This window comes from Gadus macrocephalus, chromosome 11, assembly GCF_031168955.1.
Source record: "Gadus macrocephalus chromosome 11, ASM3116895v1".
Taxonomy (NCBI): Eukaryota; Metazoa; Chordata; class Actinopteri; order Gadiformes; family Gadidae; genus Gadus; species Gadus macrocephalus.
Genome location: NC_082392.1, coordinates 11669496 through 11692664, shown reverse-complemented (window position 1 = coordinate 11692664; position 23169 = coordinate 11669496). Strand labels below are relative to the sequence as shown.

The 23169-nt window shown below is 44.5% G+C and overlaps 1 protein-coding gene across 5 annotated transcripts in view; it reads right to left on the bottom strand.

Moving 5' to 3' along the window:
• Positions 1-23169, bottom strand: part of syngap1b (synaptic Ras GTPase activating protein 1b) — a 108800-nt gene that overhangs the window by 61036 nt on the left and 24595 nt on the right. For all 5 annotated transcript variants that reach the window (XM_060064500.1, XM_060064504.1, XM_060064501.1 and 2 more), the window contains exon 2: positions 20784-21037. In XM_060064500.1, coding sequence (XP_059920483.1) covers positions 20784-21037 — 254 coding nt within the window. The remainder of the gene's footprint in view (positions 1-20783; positions 21038-23169) is intronic.

Genomic DNA, 23169 nt, shown 5'->3' with positions numbered 1-23169 from the left:
GGGCTTGACTCAAAATCCGTGCTGGTCTGACGGAACAACACAGTCTCACTCCGAGAACGTCAAATACCGACTGTTGGCAAAGGCCCTTTAGCGTCGGTGACTGACGGGAAAGGTACCCTTTTTAGTCGGTCGGTGACGGTAAAGGTACCCTTCGGCGTCTTCTGCATACGGAATGGGGGGTGCCTCACTACGTCTCTAATAGACACTGTGAGCATCTTTCCTATTGGATAGTTTTTAGGATATTCTTCTGTGAAAATGGCGGACATACTTTTTATCCTGGGTGGAAAATATGATATTTTAGCATAGTTAAACCATTAAAAGTGTTTATGTAAACATTTTTTGCGAGAAATGTGCATTTTACTTTCATAATCGTCGTTTGGCGAATGTGAAGGATGTTTGGTTTGATAGATATGACGAAGAATATTTCATCGGGCGATAATGGCCGGCGTACAGGCATCCCGGGCTCACGAAAATAGGTGACACTGTCACGTTATTTAATCTATTGAAACGTGATCAGGTACACGTATTTTCTAAATGTTCGTGTCAAAAAGCACAATTTTCAAACTCATGCATATCAATTGGAAGTATTTGTCGTGATTTGTCACTAAGCACGACTTCCATCTAAGGTTCTGTCCGGGAGCTTTCTCCCTATTGTCCCTTAAGGAGCTCCGTACAGAACATATATTGTTAAAAATGGTCTGTGATAACTAAGAATATGACAGCTTTTCTCACCAATATGCGCACAGATCGCACGGTTTGACACTTTCAAAATGCGTGCAGTACATACGCCAAATGACCATTTCGTGTGCATACGATACGCACACACACACACACACACACACACACACACACACACACACACACACACACACACACACACACACACACACTGCATTTCGCTGCCAAATAAATAAATACTAAGGCAGAATAAAGAATAAATTAATTCATTATCATTCAACTTCAACATGCGTTATCACAGTATAGTGGAGGAGGGATTACGTATGTTGGCCAACCCGGAAGTGAGCGTCGCCCTGGGTTCCCTTGACAAATAGCCAACGGGTTTTTCCATTTGATTTTGGATTATTGCAGAAGCACCTTGAAGCACCTCCTCAAAAACTGAAAATAAATAAAAAATAACTGTGCTCCAAAGAAAGAAATGTAAACCAATGCATTCCGAATGGGAGTGTTTCTCCGATTTTTCCATGCTACACAAAACGAAATGTAAACCCATGCAAATAAAGACTTCATGGTCGTAATAATTTAAATATCATTAATCTCCTGAGGGTGGTATTCTATTTTTTTCAACGGGGCTGAATCCAGTCACTTGACCGTCATGGTTGCTATGGTGGTTGCTATCCACCAGCCCCTCTCATCCTTACATGGCTCTAAAAACCACGCGGCAAATGAGCTGCCGTAAATTGTGTTGTTTTTGTCGTAAACTAGGGTCCGATGGTTAAAAAATAGACGGATATTCCAAGGTATCCTTAAAAGGCAGCTTGGATGTTTTTATTTTCTGCAGTTTAGACTTCTTCTATAACCTATTTTTGAAAGCAAAACACCAAGCTCATTGATTTAACGAGGCAGGGTTATTTGAAACAATTTATTAAATAAATATTTATGAGAGGTCATTCCTTCTCCTGAGTTTTCTTCCTATTTATGTCTAGTGTACAACCCTACTGTCCACAAGCATCACCCCCCCCCCCCTCCCCATATGGATTTGGAGAATTGTTGCCACGTCCCAGTGGTGGAGGTATCATATATATGAAAGAGGGCATTCAATTATACTGCAATGATCAATTAGGATGCCGAAGCCCTAAAGGAAGTGATGCAATAGGTGACTGGGTCGACGACATTTAAGTAAGCTTTACTTTGAGGTCTCTTATATATCAAAGGGGGTCTCAAAGGACGCATACGCTTCAACCTGTGGCTCCAGCCCTACAGGAAATGACTCGGCAAGTGCTCCATCTCGTTGCACCTGCACCCAGCGGCTCGCTTGCAAGATTTTGGCCTGAAGTTATTCCCAGACCTACACCGTAGCCATCCAACCTGCATATCTGAGAATCAGGCCTCTCTTTAATAATGACAAAATGTATGAGAGAAATACACATTAACTTTTGACTCATAAGCAGCGTGGTGCCGGCTTCTTTTGACCTTTTGACCCCAGACTTCTGGGGGAATAGCTGAATCAATTCATTAGTCAATCAAAAGCATTTAAATATCTTCCCGGTGGCGTAAGAGGGAGAACAAGGTGTCCTTCAACATCTACGCTTCCAGGCGATTGCAACGGTGCCACACATGAGCATATTCGAACATGTTTAATGGTAGTAATTAGCTGTCGAAATTGGAGGCCTTAATCAATAATGAGCAGCTATTGATTTGCTTCCCGATAGAAATTTGTGACAAATGACATGTTATTTAGCCTCTACACGTTGAGTTGAGTCATTATTGATAAAGGCCTCCAAAATCGACAGCTAATTACTACCCCGAAACATATTCAAATATGATCATGTGTGGCACTGTTGCAATCGCCTCGAAACGTAGATGTCAAAGGACACCTTGTTTGCCCCGTTACGTAACCGGGAAGATATTTTCATACTTCTAATGAATTGATTCATATTTTAAGGTTCTCGGAGTGAGACTTTAAGCGGCTGCAGCAGAAGTGTTGAGACGAAAGATGATATCAAGACATTTATAGAATATTCCCATTCACATTATGATTCTTCGTCATAACATCCGACCAAACATCCTTTACAGTCACCAAGCGAGGATTATGAAAGTCCAGGCCCCCCCTTCCGGCACTCGGGGTCCGACTGGGCCAAGTTTAGGGCAGGAAGGGCCCCCCATTCCGGCCCTCGGGGTCCGACCGGGCCAAGTTTCGGTGCGGGGGTCCCAGTTAGGCCTTAGAATAAGGTATTCAAATTTCAGGGCGGTAGGACCTTCCTATCTCAAAAACTGTTTTTCCACCACATTCTGAACCATTAGGTCTTGCAGGTAACACTTCGGAGGGGCTTACATTTCTTTTTGTGTAGCATGGAAAAATCGGAGAAACACACCCATTCGGAATGCATTGGTTTACATTTCTTTCTTTGGAGCACAGTTATTTTTATTTATTTTCAGTTTTTGAGGAGGTGCTTCAAGGTGCTTCTGCAATAATCCAAAATCAAATGGAAAAACCCGTTGGCTATTTGTCAAGGGAACCCAGGGCGACGCTCACTTCCGGGTTGGCCAACATACGTAATCCCTCCACCACTATACTGTGATAACGCATGTTGAAGTTGAATGATAATGAATTAATTTATTCTTTATTCTGCCTTAGTATTTATTTATTTGGCAGCGAAATGCAGTGTGTGTGTGTGTGTGTGTGTGTGTGTGTGTGTGTGTGTGTGTGTGTGTGTGTGTGTGTGTGTGTGTGTGTGTGTGTGTGTGTGTGTGTGTGTGTGTGTGTGTGTGTGCGTATCGTATGCACACGAAATGGTCATTTGGCGTATGTACTGCACGCATTTTGAAAGTGTCAAACCGTGCGATCTGTGCGCATATTGGTGAGACTGGAAAAGCTGTCATATTCTTAGTTATCACAGACAATTTTTAACAATAAATGTTCTGTACGGAGCTCCTTAAAGGGCATGGTGCAGGTTTCTATTTTCTTCTTTTCTGGCAATTTTCTAGTTGGTAATAAACATTTAAACAATTATCCATTGTATTTGATGTTGGGACAATAGGGAGAAAGCTCCCGGACAGAACCTTAGATGGAAGTCGTGCTTAGTGACAAATCACGACAAATACTTCCAATTGATATGCATGAGTTTGAAAATTGTGCTTTTTGACACGAACATTTAGAAAATACGTGTACCTGATCACGTTTCAATAGATTAAATAACGTGACAGTGTCACCTATTTTCGTGAGCCCGGGATGCCTGTACGCCGGCCATTATCGCCCGATGAAATATTCTTCGTCATATCTATCAAACCAAACATCCTTCACATTCGCCGAACGACGATTATGAAAGTAAAATGCACATTTCTCGCTAAAAATGTTTACATAAACACTTTTAATGGTTTAACTATGCTAAAATATCATATTTTCCACCCAGGATAAAAAGTATGTCCGCCATTTTCACAGAAGAATATCCTAAAAACTATCCAATAGGAAAGATGCTCACAGCGTCTATTAGAGACGTAGTGAGGCACCCCCCATTCCGTATGCAGAAGACGCCGAAGGGTACCTTTACCGTCACCGACCGACTAAAAAGGGTACCTTTCCCGTCAGTCACCGACGCTAAAGGGCCTTTGCCAACAGTCGGTATTTGACGTTCTCGGAGTGAGACTGTGTTGTTCCGTCAGACCAGCACGGATTTTGAGTCAAGCCCCCGCCGTGGTCAACTTTGGCACACACACAGATTGAAACGGGAATCTGTGTGTGTGTGCCACGGAATATCAGTGTCATTTACTTGCATTGGAGCAACTTCCGTGGACACATCAAGGACAATTTAAGTGTTTCAGTGAGACCACCACGGGTTTTGAATTAATCCCCGTGGTCGACTCGCTCGTTGAAACGGGGATCCGTGTGTGAGCCACGGAACATCAGTGTCATTAACTTGCATTGGAGCGAATTCCGTGGCCACATCACGGAAATCGGCGTGTTTCCGTGATGTGGCTACGGATTTCGAGTTAAGCGTCCGTAGTCATTACACGGATTCCTGTGAGACCAGGTTGCATGCACGCATATCCATGTTTGAATACAATCAGTATGTCTGTGAAACGGCTAACGCAGGTTTAGACATGATTCTGACAGTTTGTTCCTCTAGTCTTCTCGGCTGTTTTCTTCTAACCTCTCTGTGCTTCTGTCTCCCGTGGTCTGTGTGTTCATCAACGGGGATTATGGGAATTATTTGACAGGAGGTTTTCTGACAGTGTCTACGAAAGAGGGCTAGATGGGCCAGAAAAGCTATCAAGTGTATGTGTGTGTGTGTGTGTGCGTGTTAGTGGTTCTGAGAGTGACCGCATTTCAATTGCATATACACACACACACATACACACACACACACACACACACACACACACACACACACACACACACACACACACACACACACACACACACACACACACACACGTTCGCTCATGAACGTTCACTCATGTGCATGTAGGAGCCTAAGCAGCGTGTCACTGTGGGTCTGACAGCTGGAAGACGTGCGATGTCAGAGCGGCAGGACGGTGAGTCCTTTGATTAAGTGTGGGGAAGGAGGAGGAATCCTTTCATCCCATCTTAATGATGGCCCAACATCACTCATCAACTCCCGGTTTGATTTATACTCACACCACTGCACTGCAAGGATCTTAGTTAGTGATGCAAGCCGTGGAATCATCTTATCCCATGTTTGTGCGATGCAGAGGCAGGACAGCCTCGCATCTGAAGAGTCTGAACTCCATGTGATCGCTTCTTGGTTCCATCCCAGACGTCTGCTGCTCACCTCTCAAGGCCTCTCTGAGCAAGACTCCCTCCCCCTTCCATAAGGGGGGGAAGGGGGGGGGGTGTCCCCACATTGGTACTACATAGTCGACCCCTTCTCCACCCTTTTCATGTTGTCAGACTACTATTTTAAAAGGTATATATTGCTATAAATTGGTGTGTGGATGTCCAATCCTGTAGAGATGGATCTCTCTTATTACCAATGGAAATTATCAATGCCTTTGGCTAACAGCAGGAGTTTTGCCTTCATGTCATGGCAGCTGATCAACCTAGAGGTTGGCTTGAGCAGACAGATAGTTTTTTTATGATGCAAATGCCATATTTAATATTATATGTTTTATCTAACTTGGGGGGGGGGGGGGGTTTCTTCAAAGGATAAACATTGAGCTGGACGGGCATGTTTAAAATAGTTTATATATTCATTTATTCATTTATAAAGGTAAACTCTCTCATATATTGTGTAGTATTGGTATAACATGAAAATCATCCAACCATGCATCTGTAATATATTCTTATCTTCTACTACGTCAAATATATTAGACTCTGGAATCATTTTAAAGCTTAAATGTGTAACAGTTTCACAGTGCAGACTCATTGTATAGTTTTAGATTAAAGTATTAAATAAGGATCAAAACCAACAAGCCAAGGATAGTGTGTGTTTGAAGCCATGGTCATGCATGTCTAATGCATTCTTATTCAGTCTGTGGAGGGTGCATGGTCGATGGCCGGTGGAAGCAGCCTCACCTGGCCCACATCAGGCTGATTGGACTCTGGGGCTGGGTGGTTCTCACCTGTGGTGCGTTGACTCATCCGGGCACACGTGTTCAGCCAGCCATCCCAACACACTCTCGGCAGAGCTCTGACATGTCAGTGTTTAGCAGCTCTGCTTGTAATATCGTGCCAACTATCAAATAAACAGCTTTATTTAAAGTTAGTTACTACCAAATAATTCGATTGGACGAGTGGCGTTCTATGAGTACTGATATGGAGTATAACATCCCAGGGACTTTTCACTATTCATGTCCAACTCCGCCTTTCAGATATCTCTAATAACTGTTTATCACAGCCAGCCATCATTGCAGTAATGTACTGACTATCAAACTGTCAACTCATCTGAATCCCACATCGCCACCAAAGCCACTCTCAACAGACTCAGATTTCACTGGATGCACAATAAATGGAAACGTACAGATAAATGCACATTTTACAAAGTAGCTGGCCAAAAATGTGTATGCGTTGCTTGGCAACAGTCCAGTCCCAGTCCCGTTGTGGATCTGTTTGTGTTGGCGGATGCAAATAAACGAGTTACAACAAACAAACAAATCATACTCTGGTGACACTTATTCCTGGTAGCTAATCAGTAGCGCCTGTAGAACTGTTGTGTCAGACCAAGAACTGTTCTACTCCATATCCACACGGCTATGATCTGGTACAAGGCACAAGGTCGTAGGCCGAGTGCCAAAGATAATCACAGCTGTTCTGATGCTCAGTAAAACAGACCTCCTTCTCGGGTGATACTACTCAGCATTTACCTGTGTCTCAGCGGTCAGAGCAGACAAGCCGATCCACCAAGGTGGCGTGTGGTCAGGGTAAACTGCCACAGAGGTTCCACAATTCATGTCAATGGAATGGTAAATGGTTGCATTTACAATTCAATTGTTTGCAAATTGAATGCATTTATATTCCTCTTTTATCCAAAGCCCTTTACAGACATTCCCCCATTCATGCACACACCGACGGCGGAGTCAACCACTGCTCCCACCAAGCTTGTTGTCGCCTTGCCTAGGCAACAACAAGCTTGTCCGGAGCAGCTAGGATTCTGTGCCTTGTTCAGGGATGCCTCGATTCTCAGCTAGGAGGAGCCAGTGTTTGAACGAGCAACCTTGCGGTTACCAGCGAACCCACCCTACCTCCTGAGCGAATGCCGTCATGTCAAATTTATATGTTTGTTTTTTTTAACCTACCATTCAAACTGTGAATTGACTGCAAGTCGCTTTGGATAAAAGCGTCTGCTTGATTATTAAACAATCAAGCATGTCGATTTAAGAGCTGATATCATTGATCCAATTGATTCACCATCTCTGCATTCAGGAATCATTTAAATCCTTTCTGTTTACTGATCTGAAGGATGGATCATGGGGATTCATATGTGATAAAGCGAGGACACCCAAGCTGTGTTATATCAATCGGGCTCACGTCATGAGCGCCCCAAAAGTCCTCGTATTCACAGCCACAGAAATGGATATGCGTAGGGGAGGAAATGAGCAGTAGTAGTAGTCAATTTCTTGACTAATGTGTTGTGTCTTCAATGGTGAGTAGACCCTCCTAAACCACTTCAACAGCTATTCCCGGTTGCTACTCAGGCACTCTTATTTACCCGTTGCCTGGCATTCACACTCTGGTTCCTGTGGTTGGACGCTTCATCTGAATGGTTGAGGTGAAGTGAGTGAGATGAACAACAGTGTTTCCATGTCAAGCACAGTGGCCGTACTGTCTTTTAAAATAATAACAAGATGATGGAACTGCATGAGGTCAGTCTTGGCTCTTTCCTCTGCGTGCTCAAATAGAGAGAATCAGCGGGCCAGCATTGGATCAACAGTGCCGCTCCGACCATGAAGTGTGGATGGCTAATTGAATGCGCTTTACTCCCGATGAATACAGTTAGCTTGGGTTTAAGCGAACCATTCAAGTGGCCCATTGATCCGGAGCGTCTATCATTTTGTACCTCTGCGCAGGCCATTTTGCTTCACAGGGTTATTAATTGACAAGACAATGAGCCCGAGCGATTACATAACGCTGCCGTGTGCCAGCTCGGTCTCTATGGATAAGTGTAGCAGAGAAGGAGGAGGGGAAAGGATTAGAAAAGACACAGAGATTATACATAATCTCCTCCCAAATTCTTCTCCATGTTAATTAGGGAAGGATAGCGATTTCACCGGTGAGTAAATGTTTCGTTTGCATCCCTGTGGAGGTTGACAGTTCAGTACTGCCGTTGCCATGGTGAAGAGAAACAAGGATTGCTTTTTTCCTAAATGCTTGTGAGAAGGTTGCAGATTACATGTTGAGTGTGTTTTATTTTCTTCTGTCGGTTGAAGGATGCGTTTCCTCCTCTTCCCTTCTCAGGCGAGCAACACCAACCACAACATAAAGTGCCAGTTATAAAACCCAGCTGGAATAGAAGTCAAAGCAGAGTGGGGTGAAATTACCAGCAAGTTATGAATTTTGTTTAATATTTTGTATGTTTCACTAATCTTTTTAGTAATGGCCAATTACAGTACTCAAAGATGGTAATTTACCAAAATGACATCTACTTGATGAGAAAATTATCTCCTCTCATCACCACCATTGTTGGAGTCTGTTAAGCTCCTCTCTCTTGTCACCTTTCCACCCCATCCTTGAGAATCTCCCAACCGGCAAACCAAACTGCCCACAAGTCCGTCCCGATGGGGGGCCGGAGACTACTGTGGTTTTAAATGTTGGAGCTTACGCGTGGCAGTGTTTGATTGGTTAGGGGGTTTGGCCATGAGGATTGGAGACCACAGCTGTTGTTGTGATGGGGGACGTCTCCGAAACAGATTAAAATACTGTCTAATCAGGGCGTGATACAGCACGAAGATGTCAAGATTGTGCTTGAAATCAAATGTAAAAATGGTGCTTTGCTGCCTAAAAAAAGATCGGTAATGGCAAACATTCAGGTCTTCTTCATCGGTTGAGCTTCCCACAATCCAGTGCACGCAGTTCTAACATGCCACAGTCTTGACTGAATATGAACTATAAGCCTATTTGAAGAATTAAACGATTACAAATAACAAATTCTAATCGCATTACCAAATTTTTACCTAAACCAACCAAATCTGGTAGTCCTCATTGTTTTATTGGAAGCTCTTCACAAACCAGACAGGATCCAACTAACATACACACCAATACCTGGCCATGACCATGGCTGCTGCCAGCACCTCCCGCCATAACCACATCCAGCAGCCTGGCACTTAGCAGGGAAGGCTGGAAGGCTCACGGTATACAAAACCAGCAGGAGGCCGTTGGAGCGAACCGTGAATACCCAACTGAGCTTGTGTTGGTAATTACTGAGAGCTATTGTTCAAACAATTGATTTATGATCAAAAACACATCTACCTGATGTAGATTGCTGATTTCCTGTTGTGTTTTTGTTATTTATTCAAGTCCAATCGTGATAGACCATTCTGGCCCCCCTATCGATTTCTATTTATGGTTGTTAATTGTTCTTCGAGAAGGGGTTTTAAACGTCTGCAATGGCCGTAACGAACTTGATTGAAATAATATAATTTTAATGAGGATTGATAAGAATCCTGCCATGAAAACTATAAGCTACTCTGAAGCCTGAGAGCCTGAACGACAGAAGACATAAGGTAGACTCAATAAAAAGCGATAAAGCGCCTATAGAGAGAGAGAGAGAGAGAGAGTGTGAGAGTGTGAGAGTGTGAGAGTGTGAGAGTGTGAGAGTGAGAGAGAGAGAGAGAGAGAGAGAGAGAGAGAGAGAGAGAGAGAGAGAGAGAGAGAGAGAGAGAGAGAGAGAGATATGAGACAAGGTAAGAGAAGAGGAGGGATGTGTGAAGGGAAGAAGAGCAAGACATGATAATGTGAAGATGGAGAGCAAGGAGAGAAAAAAGTATACAAAATGTATATAAAATTGAATCAGTGGGGTAGTGACTGAGGAAAAAATAGCTAGAGTAGGAAGGGAAACATGAACTGGATAAAGGGATTGATTAATGTAGAGGAAAGAGAGACACAATAATAGATGTTTGAAAGGATGGTAGAGGATGAAGACTAGGTTGCAGTGGGACAGGACCACAACTGGCCCACTTTAAGAGAAGGTCCTTGTGAAAAAGGCTACAGCCATTGGAAAATTGTTAACCTGTTAGCTAGCATTAACTCACATAACACCTGTCATTGGGGGACATCGTAAGCGTACCAACTAGTTGTTCGTCCTAAAACATGAGCATTTACATTCAGTCATGTAGTCAATATAGATAATCAATTTGATATTGCAATCTCATAAATCTGTAATTTACTTATATTTATGTTAATGCTACTACATGTAAGTGTCAGAAATTCCAATTCCCAGGGCAAGCCTGAATTCATAATTTCAGGCTTCACCAAATATTTGAAGATTAGTTAAGAAACCTTACGAATATATATAATATACGAAAAATCAAATCGATTCATGGTTGCGTCTCTTTCTCTGTCTGTAAAGGCAGGAAACCTCTGCTGCAAAATCAAGTTTTTATCAACTGATCTTTTTCTAAAGGGGATCAATTGATAATACATATGTGTTATTTGAATAACGCAAAATAGTAAAACAACAATGTAGTGTAACTGGCTTTCAGATCCACTCATCCGAGTTCGACTTGGTTACGACAGGGCTTCAATGCAGCCAAAAAGTTTCCAAACACGATTTCCACAGTATGAGAAAACAACTACTGCCACTTATCACAAAGCAAAAAGCTGGTTTGAACATTGTGCACAGTTTTGAATAAATTCCACCGCAGGACTGTTGCTATTTACCCGGTGTTAAATCGCACAGGCGCTATTTTTGGGGTACAGATTGCTATGAAATGCAATACATTGGTACCTGTTCTATTCATGTTGACTAAATAAACAATACATTATTTTTTGTAGGTCTTTTGGTATCTTTTAAACTCATTCACACTCAAAAATTGGAATAGCCGCTAAATACTTTAATTATTAAAACCATTCTAAAACTATTAAGATGTCAAAGTAATACTGGAATATTTTAAAATGTTTGAATATCGCATATTTGGCCATTCTGATGATGATTAGGTCAACTGAAGCGTTGACGTGAAGCGTTCTCACACATCTAGTGCCTTTACATATATATTTGATCACTGGGATATTCATACGAGTAGGTGGCAGCTGGCATGCACAGCATTGCTCTCAAGAATGCTCATGAGGAAATGACCAAATCTGATTCAAAATAGCCATTTTCACCTTAATGGTTCTAGGTCTTCTTGTCCATCGTCAGAAATGAACACGAAGGCACCATGAAGGAATTCACTTCTGCACTGCTGGTGCCAGTACGGACCCAGTACGGACCCAGTGCAGACCCAGTACGGACCCAGTGCAGACCCAGTACGGACCCAGTGCAGACCCAGTGCGGACCCAGTGCGGCCCCAGTGCAGACCCAGTGCAGACCCAGTGCGGACCCAGTACGGACCCAGTGCAGACCCAGTGCAGACCCAGTGCAGACCCAGTACGGACCCAGTACGGACCCAGTGCAGACCCAGTACGGACCCAGTGCAGACCCAGGGCAGACCCAGTGCGGACCCAGTGTGGACCAAGAGCAGACCCAGTGCAGACCCACTGCCTACCCACTGTCCACTGCCCACTGCCGACCCACTGCCCACTGTGGACCCCCTGTCCACTCAAGACCCACTACCCACTACCCACTGCCCACTACCCACTGCCCACTGCCCACTGCGGACCCCCTGTCCACTCTGGACCCACTACCCACTGCCGATTAACTGTGGACCGGAACTCCAGGGGTGCAACTGAGTGTATACACTTAATTGCAGCCCGGGGTTCAGTCTCAGTCTATAAATGTCCTCCTATTGCTTCAAGTCAATTGAATCGGGGGAGTCCATTTTCATTGCTTTTTTAACACATCATAAAGTTGATGTCGACCACCCTGGTGTGTGTCCATCCCGGGCTAGCAGAAGCAGACGTAGTCATGCAGACATTCCAAAGCACTGTGGAGGAGTGCTTGGTGGGGGGTGGAGAATGGTGTTCTGGCTGGGCATCGGTCCATGTTACCTGGTCCATATGCTGCTGCTGCCAGCCCCCCCGCCCCCTCACCCAGCTGTGGAGAGGAACTGAACGTGGTGGTGGGCCGGTGTGTCTTGATGTGTGTGTGTGTGGGTGTATGGGTGTGTGTGTGTGTGTGTGTGTGTGCGCAAATTTGTGTTTGCATTTGTGTGCGTGCATGTGTGTTTGGGTACATGTAGGTGGTGAAGTAGCAGGTGTTCAATACATTCCTGCTAAACCAAGCAGTGATCAAACAGACCCTGGCTGTCTGATTCTGTTTCCAACACAAAGGCACTCTTACACAAACAGACACATGCATACACACTTTAAACTCTAAAACACAGACTCTGACACACAATGTGATACCCAGATCAATTCCTCTAAATTACCTGAAAGAGGGAGACATGCACAGACAGAAAGAAAACATCACGCACAGTCGATTTACACACACACACACACACACACACACACACACACACACACACACACACACACACACACACACACACTGTGCTGGCCAGAAGGCCGGAGTGTCCTTCAGACTCATGAATGTCCTGTCAGACATCCACAGATGTTCCACCCTCCAACACACACACACACACACACACGCATGCACGCATACACACACACACACACACACACACACATACACACACACACACAGACAAAAAACTGCCAGTCGAACAGTTATGAGCCACACAACCCATAAAAGCAACAGCATACAAGACAACACAATGAGAAGAGAAAAAAGACAACACCACAGCAAGAGCCCAACTGAAGAAATGTCTATAGCGGTCCACAGGTATAGCTGTTTGGTGGCTCACCTAGCCTTTACAAGGGCGTTAACCCCACAGGTTTGACCCCCACCTGCGATCCTATCCTGATATGTATCTTTCAAAGCTCTGTTCTCCTTGTCTTCACTGTCCTGGCTGTAATTGCTTTAAATCCCATTCAAATACATATTAAAGAATGAATGAGAGGATAAACTGTGGCAGGTTAATAGTATGAAAAGTGAATTTCATTACACCCTGAAAAGGTAATGGTAGCTGAACAGTGTCGCCTTTAATGAAAATTGTAATTGCCCATTTGAATGGATCAATATACATTAAAAAGCTCATTAGGAGGTAATATTACTGTTAATACTGACTTTTTAAAAAACTTGAGTCGAAAAGTTCACAGCATAGCCAAATTGTAACTTACAACCGTACCTTACAATCGTTACAGAGCATTCTCTTCAAACAACAAAGACATTTCAAAGGGGTTCGACTGGTAATTATCACCGATTTTAAGATGTATTCTCAAAAGTTCAAACTGCCTGTAACTGTCATGTCCCACAGACCACATTGTGTTTTAATGAACGTGATGAATGAACGCTGGTCCGGACCACCAGCGCGCTCGGCTTGTAGGCGTTTTCCTCCGTCGCTGGGAATCTGTTAGGCACCGCAGAACTTTGTAACTCGACCCCCTGCACATGGGCCGTTAATCAACTCACTGAGATTAAGGCCGTTTAAGTGTGACCTTTTAGAAATGTCTTTCTAAAATGTACTGGAAATGCGAACCATGGTTAGTGAAATGTCAGGCACACACTTTGTATAAACAGGTGAAGATGTTGAAAACGCCTCAAGGATGTCTAACGTTCACCCCGCTGCTGGTATTTCCTCAACCTGCATGGCTTTAGTTTCATTACACTTTTATGCATCCTGGCTATGCCCACGGAGGCTCTTTCACAGCAGCACCATGATAGCACGCTTAGCATGGTCGTTTGTGTAGCAGCCTGACTTGCTAGTAATCCAAACACGATGAACACTGTTTGATCCCAAGTAGCCCATTCTGTACTGTATTTGGCTGTAGGATGATACCAAAGCATCCAGCAGAACAAAACTTTGCACGGAAAGACCCTCCCCTCCCCCCTATGTGTTGAACCCCGGACATTCTGTTCCCGCTGTGATTAGCATTAGCGCTTCCCACAGCGCCACTGTGCCACCACCATGGTCCCTCAGGAATCATTTTGTAGAAGCATGCATGTGTAAAATTACTCTGAATGTATCTGTTATCAAGTTCAACCACTTGAATCATTGGGAGTAGAACACAAGCTCCGGGCTTGATACACACCTGCTGTTGACTCCCAAATACATGACTTCCCCTTCATTATAAAGAAAACACAGACTTAAATTCGGGGCAATGTCTTTTCCGCTAGCATCATAATGGCGCATTTCCACTGCAGGGTGCGGAACGGATCGGATCGCAAAGGTGCGGGTCGGATCGCGTTTCCACCGCCAAAAGTGGGCGTGACCCGGACTTTGCCGTACCCGTTCCGACCCCATTCTAGGGACTCCTCCGTTGCGGTACCCAAAACGAGACCAGACGCCTGAAAGGGTACCCTGGAATTCTAGCTACACCCCCCCTCCGTTGATTGGTCGACAGTATCGTGACTTCCGGGTGACGCGGTGATAAAAACAAACAAACAGTAGCCTCGAGGTATTATTCTTTACAATTAACATGTCGCGTAAAAAGCTTGCTTGGGCGAACAAGGAGGTGGAGACGTTCGTCTGCATTCTTGCGGAGGAAGACGTTGTTTACGTAGTTGCCGCGGCGATTGACATCCGGCCTACCACCAAGGGTACTGTCGGCAGTGGAAACGCGACCTCGGAACTGAGCTGGGCTATACTGCCCCCTCCCTACCGCCCCTTTGCGATCCGATCCGTTCCGCACCCTGCAGTGGAAACGCGGCATAAGAGATACATTCTGTAGTCAGTCACCCACGATATGAATTATCAGGCTGAACTTCTAATGTGGTTTTCTCTGATTATGTTTGTGTATGTGTGTGTGTTGCAGTGGGTGACAGCATGTTAATGCAAGCAAGATAAGCACACCGGTGGTCTGTTACGTAACTCCAGCACAACAGACCTGCTACTGGTCACATCACTGGATGGATACGGTGCTGGCACCCAAAGCTATGTCACTTCAGATCCGCACAGAGGAAGAGGAGAGTGGGCGGCGCCGCGGCGGGCAGTCACCACTGCCAGCTCTCCTGGTCCCCCTACAGGCAGAACGCTGGCATTACATGCATTCTACCTGTTATGGGGATAGGATGGGGTGAAGTAAGGGTTGATACAGAATGCCCGAATATCTGAATGAATATTTAATGAAAGCCCCTGAGATGCTGAATTTCTCACTCAAGTCATCTCCTTTAACTTTCTCACAGGGATATTAAATATGAATACCCCACTAGGGCACTCAACACCTTGCAATCGACTACGACCTTAAATATATGCAGTTTATGTTCAACTACATGTATGTATGTACCGTACACTTTTCTTTGTTTGCCACCGTTGTACCCCTGTACCAAACCAAAACCATCAGAAGAACGAAGCTCCACTGCTTACTTCACTGGTTCCTAACCTCCGGGTTGGTTGCCCAATTGAGGACGCCTCAAGGGTAAATATTTGATAGTCAAATTTAGCAATTAAATAAATGCATAAATTATTTTTAAGTCATCATAGAGGTCCTGTATATTTAAACTAACACTACTTCCTTATCATTCATAGCCATGAGCAAACTACTACTAATCTCTGAGTGTGATCAACACATTGGGTGGTAGCAGATGTAATGTGCAGTTCATCATTAACCATTGCTATTTGCTACAATGCACCACATCTTTATTCTGCGGATGATTTGTTAAGATCGCCTGGCACTCCATACAAAATGCCTATGCATCAGCAACATTTGAGCACCAATACACATATATAACCCTCTTGTCCCCCTGTTCTCAACATCGCCACCTGTCAGTTAGACAGGGACATCACGATCCAAACCACACTGTCAGACAGATAGAGGCTTCAGGGTCCTCGAAGGACCAACACCAGGGTATCCACTGTGTAGCTATAGCAGACAACACGATGGAGATGGAGACCCTCCCTGGCCTTATGCGGAGACCCATTATATACACAGGGCCGGGAAGGAAGAGGGCAGACCGAGCCGCTGCTGCTCCCCACGGAGGAGCTCCCCACGGTGGAGCTCACCAAGCTGGGTCAGCCCTGTGACGGCCTTCCCTCTCTATCAGGGAGCAGAGGGACGAGGAGGAGAGAGGCACGAGAGAGGTACAGGGGAAAGAGAGAGAGGGGAAGGAGAGAAAAGGGGAAAGAAAGGGGAAAGAGAGAGGGGGAGAGAGAGAGAGAGAGACAGAGAGAGAGAGAGACAGAGAGAGAGAGAGAGAGAGAGAGAGAGAGGTAGAGAGAGAGAGAGAGAGAGAGAGAGAGACACAGAGAGAGAGAGAGAGAGAGAGAGAGAGAGAGACAGAGAGAGAGAGACAGAGAGAGAGAGAGAGAGAGAGAGAGAGAGAGAGAGAGAGACACAGAGAGACACAGAGAGACACAGAGAGAGAGAGACAGCAAGAGAGTGAGTGAGTGGGAGGAGCAGTAAAGAGAGAGAGAGTCAGGAAATGTTAAGGGAACAGAGTGAGATAAGAGTAAAGCAGGGAACACCGAGAGAAATAGAGAAGAAAGAGAGAGAGTTAGAAAGACAGAGAGAGTTAGGAGAAAGGATATATCAGTGGAGAGTGGAGGAGTGGGACAGCTGGTCTGTGGAGAGCCAGGCACTCCTGCCGGTCGCCCCACAGAGATTGATGGAAAAGAGAGAGAGCAAGGGAGATGAGATCGAGAGAGGGAGAGGTATGGGGAAGGGGAGTATAAGAGGAGACAGACAGACAGAAAGACAGACAGACAGACAGACAGACAGACAGACAGACAGACAGACAGACAGACAGACAGACAGACAGATGGAGAGCGCAAGAGAAAGAGAGCAATGAGGGGAGATTAAATTAGGATGTCCTACATTGAATTTCCATAATCACCGGTAGGACTTTATGGATATTACATTATTATGAAATAATCGTAATCGACAATTACGTTAACGACGCTTTCTAATAGTGACATTACTACAAATGTTGTATTATAGCATCATTTCGGCAACAATAGTTGCATCTTGGCCTTTACTAATTCCTAAATGACCAACCAGCATTGAGGACTAACATAAGCACCAACTAGCAGAGACAATGAGGACTCTAAGGTTACTTCAATAACTATTGACATAACAAACCTGTTGAAAGAAAATTTCACACACGTTCTAAATAACCCCAAAAAACTCAACACATCTAACCTATTTACTCTTGATTACCATTGAGTCCCTGAGCAGAATATTCAATTCAAAGCATCTGATGATGAATTCAGATACCAACCATTCGGGGCCAGGTAGAGGTAAGACATTTGGGATGGGTTCCAGTGCCACGCAAACATACCTGGCCTCTCCTATAAACGTCCCCCAGCTGATCTCTGGCTTTTATTGTCAGCATACAGCTGGGAAACACAATGCAGCTTCCCAATACGCCGCAATATAATACACCATCTGTAATATTCTGACGATGTTACGTAGCGTCTAGAATTAGCATTTCTTCCCCCATTAACCCCCGCTGGCTTTATGTTGTTCTTGTACTACGTCTTTGCTAGCGGTATCTGTCACCACCGTTTACCCCAGCCATGTGGGGCTCTCGGTGATGCATTGTGCTTCCTTCCTTATAAAGGAAGATGTTTAATAATAATATAATACATTTAAATGTATTAATTCTGTCATTCTTTTCTTTTTTTCCTTTTAAAGTGACTATCAGGTGAGGTTGCGGGCATAAAAAACAAAGCAGAACACGAGATGTAGAAAAATTTGAATAAAAGTAAAGAAAGTTAACAAGCTAGGTGTGGACGGAGTTGACACCTGGAGGGTGGGGGGGGGGGGGGGTGAGGAGCTGGTGGGACTTGAAATGTATCAGAGGGAGGGGGCTGGCTGTGGGGATGGAGGGGAAGAGGAAGGAACTAGACTAGAGTGAGGAAATGGAGCAGGAAGAGGACACGGTTGACGAAGAGGGATGAGAGTGGACGGCATGAGAGCGATGGATAGAGGGAGATGAGGGTTGGAGACTCGGATGAAAGGCTGTGTGCTAAGATAGAAGATTGCAAAGGCTAGAGAAGGGTGCCTAAGCTCAGCTGATATGGAAACAGAGCGGTAATAAGGGAAGATGGCCCTTCATCACTGTTTCTCCTGATTTTCAGACCTCTGAATGCTTTTTATAAGGACCTGAAATTAATGACAATGATTGTGATGGACACGCATTAGAGGATTTAGAGAAAAGGAGGGAGAGGGAAAGAGAGAGCGACAGTGTGATGAGAGACAGACAGAGGGTGCGAGAGAGAGAGTGGAGAGTGCGCTCCCTACGTGAGGTGAGTGACAGCCATGAATATTTAACGCCTCTCATCCGGAGCGGACAGCTATCGGTTCATCTACCCGCCGCTCCGATCCCAGTCCAAAGCTATACACCCTTCTCTGCTCAATTAAGCGGGGATAGGCATTTGATTAATTAACCTTAGCCTCGTGCTCCTTTAAGAGCGCAGTAGAGCACTGGGATCCTCTGAGAGATTAGAGGCTATTGGCAGCCTTGGTGCGTTCACGCTGAACTTCTGTCAACATGCTTCTTATGTTAGAATGCAGTGGTGAAGACAGGGCTGATCTCTGGCATTGTTCCTTCACTGCATGGTTTCTTCTATATAGGCCCACTGAAGGAACACAATTGGAAAATGCGGTCAGGGGGGAAAGCTAGGATACAGTACCACCTCCTGGACTGAGAAGTGGGATGAGATGTCAAAGACAGTAACAGGTACAGCCAGATGTACCCAATCCCCCGGCCAGCTCCCTGTTTCTGATTCTTGCTAGCAGCATAAGATGTGAATGTGAATATATTCTGAGCGCGGAGTGTATTTACATTTTTGTATGTTAATCTTGCTATTGATAATTGTGATTGTTCTCAGCCTCACCTATTAGTCACTTTAGTGTCTTGACTTTATATCATGTCATATAGGTAAAGACACAAACATAACAATGAACACACTCCAACAAGATAATACTCATCTGTTGGACAACCACATGCCTCAGTGACACACTGACACACTATACAGTCGGTGGAACAACCCCCCACTGGGAATGTTAAAATGAGGGTTAAATACTCTCTCCCCTGACATAGTGCCCTTGTGCAAAGCCTTCATGCCGTGTGGAAAACGGTGGCAGAAATAACAGACACAGCCATGACCCATTTAGAATCATCTCCCCAATGTTGCGGAAGGTTACAAACAAATAAGAGAACCCATTGGTTATAATGTGGATGTGACTAAAGGGTTGGGATCTTAAATCATAATGACAGAATGGGAGATCTTAAGGAATGATTCACAGAGTAGCCTACAGACTAAATACATGCTAATAATTAGACTTCATTGGGAATATAATGGACAAATCCCCCAACCACTGATGCATTTCATTATTCCCTTACACAAGTAGGGTCTTCCTCAGCAAAGCCCATCCCCCATAACCAGTTCCCTTGAAGCAAAACCCCCTAAGCTCAGGCAAGAGTATCTGAGAACTGCCAAAGCTCCTGCCACATGCCATGGCCGAAGTTTGTTGGTTGGTTGGTAAAGCAGTTTATTTGACAGATTAGCTCACTTTCAAAGAAACGGGATTAGATTAGTACCGCAAACTCGCAAAGATTTTCTATCAAGCACGAATCCAGTGAATCTAAATGGAAATTGCATCTACAAAGTTATCACATCACTCTTCACAACACAAATATTACATAAAGTAGAAATGTATGATGAGGTCATTCTGCTTGTTCACTGTGTGAACCACCATATTGATGTAACTTAAGCTTGTTTATGTTGGTGGACATGTGCAAGATGGATCCTGCTTGAGTTTCCGACTTGTAATTCTGACTTGACTGAGCATTCCATTGCTCTTTTCCGTATGAATATTCAAGTACAAACATAATAATTTCCCCGACCAGGTGTTTCCGGTTCTCCCTGATTACCCCAGTGTTTCCTGTGTCTTATTATACTTTGTGTATTTTCATTTTTGTTGGCCCCGTCTGCTGTAATGTATTGTCTGTCTGCTTGTTAAGTAAGATAGCTGTATTCCGTCACTGTTGACTCTTTTTTTTGGATCTGCATTCTTGCCAAGCAAAGTTCCTCTCCCCTGTCTCCTGAGTCTCAGCATTTGGGTCCGAGCTCCAAATTGTTACAGTAACTTTCAAAGTAACAGTGACTGTCACTACCAATTTAACTTTATATACCTGATTCAGAGAAATGTTGTTTTATGTTCATAACTGTCCTCAATGGATACTTGGCTGGGCATTATATCCCTCTATAAGTCACTTTCACATGCACTTAGGCCTACCAATTTTTCAATCAGTCCATACTTATCGACAGCATATCAACAGCGACGGCAAGCATGTGTGTGAGTGTGTCTGTCTCTCTCTATCTGTCACACACACACTAGGACATGCAAATCCTGGTGTATGATTACTGCTTGTATCCATGTATTGCACAGCTCACTAGCAGACGTGTGTGCGTGTGTGTGTGTGTTTTTGTGTGTGGCTGGCGTAGGCGTATGTGCACACATGTTGCTCGTATGTTAAAAGCGGTACCTCCTCCTGGTCCAACATGTAGAGCTGATTTCCGGAGATCACGCAGAGACGTGGGTTCCAAGGGTCTTGCGTGGGGCGATCGTAGACCGGGTGGTCGTGCGAGGGGCGTTCGATGGCAGGACGGGCGTGCGAGGGACGATCGTAGATGGGACGCTCGTGCGCTGGGGCGTCGTAGGAGGGAGCGTGGAACGGCGGGAGGTGGGAGCGATGATGGCGGTGGTGATGATAAGAGGGGGGGGCAGCACACCTCGCATCTGGAGGGGGTGGGGGGGGGGGGGGGGGGGGAGGGGAGGGGATGAGGAGGAGAGGGGGGAGGAGTGGGGAAAGGGAGGAGGGATGGGGAGGAGAAAGGGAGGAAAGGGGGCAGGAAGGAACAGGATCAGGCCCATTTGGTTGCATGGTTGAGACAGGGCATGTGCATGTCCACGTGTGCGTGCACATGGTCACACACATGTGCCATTGTCACATGCTCATAAATAACACCGGGATCAGCTGACAGTTGGAACAAATTTGATAACACCTGCACCAAGCGCCTGCAGACTGAGCACCACAGGGAACCCTAAAGTAGTTCCTGGTACTGTTGTCGTTAATGCAGACAATACAGCTTTATTACCACAACCTCGCACTGAAGGGTTTTTGACAGGTAGTGTGGACATTTTACGACACTTTTCTGCGTTAGTTGTTCATTCCAACAAAAATATGAAAAAAATGCATGTTCAAGATTACAATGATGCACAACTGCAATGGATACACTGAAATAATACATATAGACATGTATTAATAATAATTCAATGACGATATTATCATATGATGAAAATAATTAGTATCATCCCTAATTAATTATTAGGCAATTTATTCTAGACCGCAATTCTCGAAAAACCCTTGTCTGTGCCCTAGGTTTGACCTGATTGGATGTTGGCCAAAAAGAAACATCCAATCAGACACAGGCAAGAGACTACCAATGGCCTGGAAACAACCACCCAGGCGAGACTGCTTCCAAAATACTTAATCAGTCTCTTACAACCGATATGAGTGCACGCGTTTTGCTTGAGATAGAGTACAATTTTTTGTGGAGAGCAACAGAGAATAATTGTAGAAGAATAATAAGTAAGTATGGTAATAATAGTAAATATAATAATAATAATAATAATAATAATAATAATAATAATAATAATAATAATAATAATAATAATAAAATTATAATATAATATAGATAATATAATAATTACAAATTGCGCAGAAGTAATTTAGTGTCCTTATTGTGCGGCTAACGTTACGTTTCATAAAGCTGTCCCCGGCTACAACCCTCCCCAGATTTATCTGATGATCGCTCCCTTCTTTCTCTGCCTCTGATCTCGCTCCCTATGTCTTCAGAGAGTCTTTAAAGTATCGCTCTCTCTGCCTGAACGATTTATTTTATTTTATTAATAAACCAAACGACAACGCAGGCATCTGGTAATACTGAGTATTTTCTTTTGGAGCTGCCAAATATGGATACAGCAGTACGGTGTCTCTCTCTCTTGATACAGACTGATGCTGGTACGCCCTCATCTTTGAACCAGTCTGGGAAACATTAGTGGGAATAGAAGGAGACCATAATGTGTGGAGCAATACTTTGAAGCACACTTTTCTTATGTTATATTCCATGCTGTATTTCTGAGGCCTTAGTGAATAATCTTTCGACTTGATATAGATAAAAACAAACATGACATTTTCTCATATTCCTGGTGTCTTCCTTGTTTACAGGGAAAGGATCTGTAATTCCTGTTTGATTAAACTCTTTGTTTGGAGCCCCACAAGTCATATTTCCATAGTTGAACACGCACATACTTTCTCAAAGGCACACATACTCATTTTCAATCGCCACACACTCTCTCGCAAACACGTACACACACACACACACACAGGAACACACGGTACCATTTACTGGTTCCATTATGCTGACAGTGCATCACTGTGTCCATCAGGTCGACAGTTGACAACGGAGTCTTGGTGACAATGACCTTCGACCCTTTTATCAACCCAGTACTCGGCACATGTCGCTGTTTGCGGACGGAAATCAGCTGAGAGAACCACCGGGGACTCTGTCTCTCCTCCACCCTCTCTAATTCACACAATCTCTTCCTACTCTCCTTTTATTTCATTCTCACAACCTCATCCTCCTCCTCCGTCCCTCCAAATGTTCTCACCCCCTTCTCTACTTGCCCTCCTGCATATCACCTCCTCCCCATTCCATCTCCCCCTTCCTCTCCCTCCCCCCCTTTCCTCTCCTCCTTCTCTTCCTCTCCCCCCTTTTCCTCTCTTACTCATTTTCCTCTCCTATCTTATCCCCTCCTCCTCCTCCTCCCCTCCACATACACATCTCACCCCTTTCCTTTCCTCCACC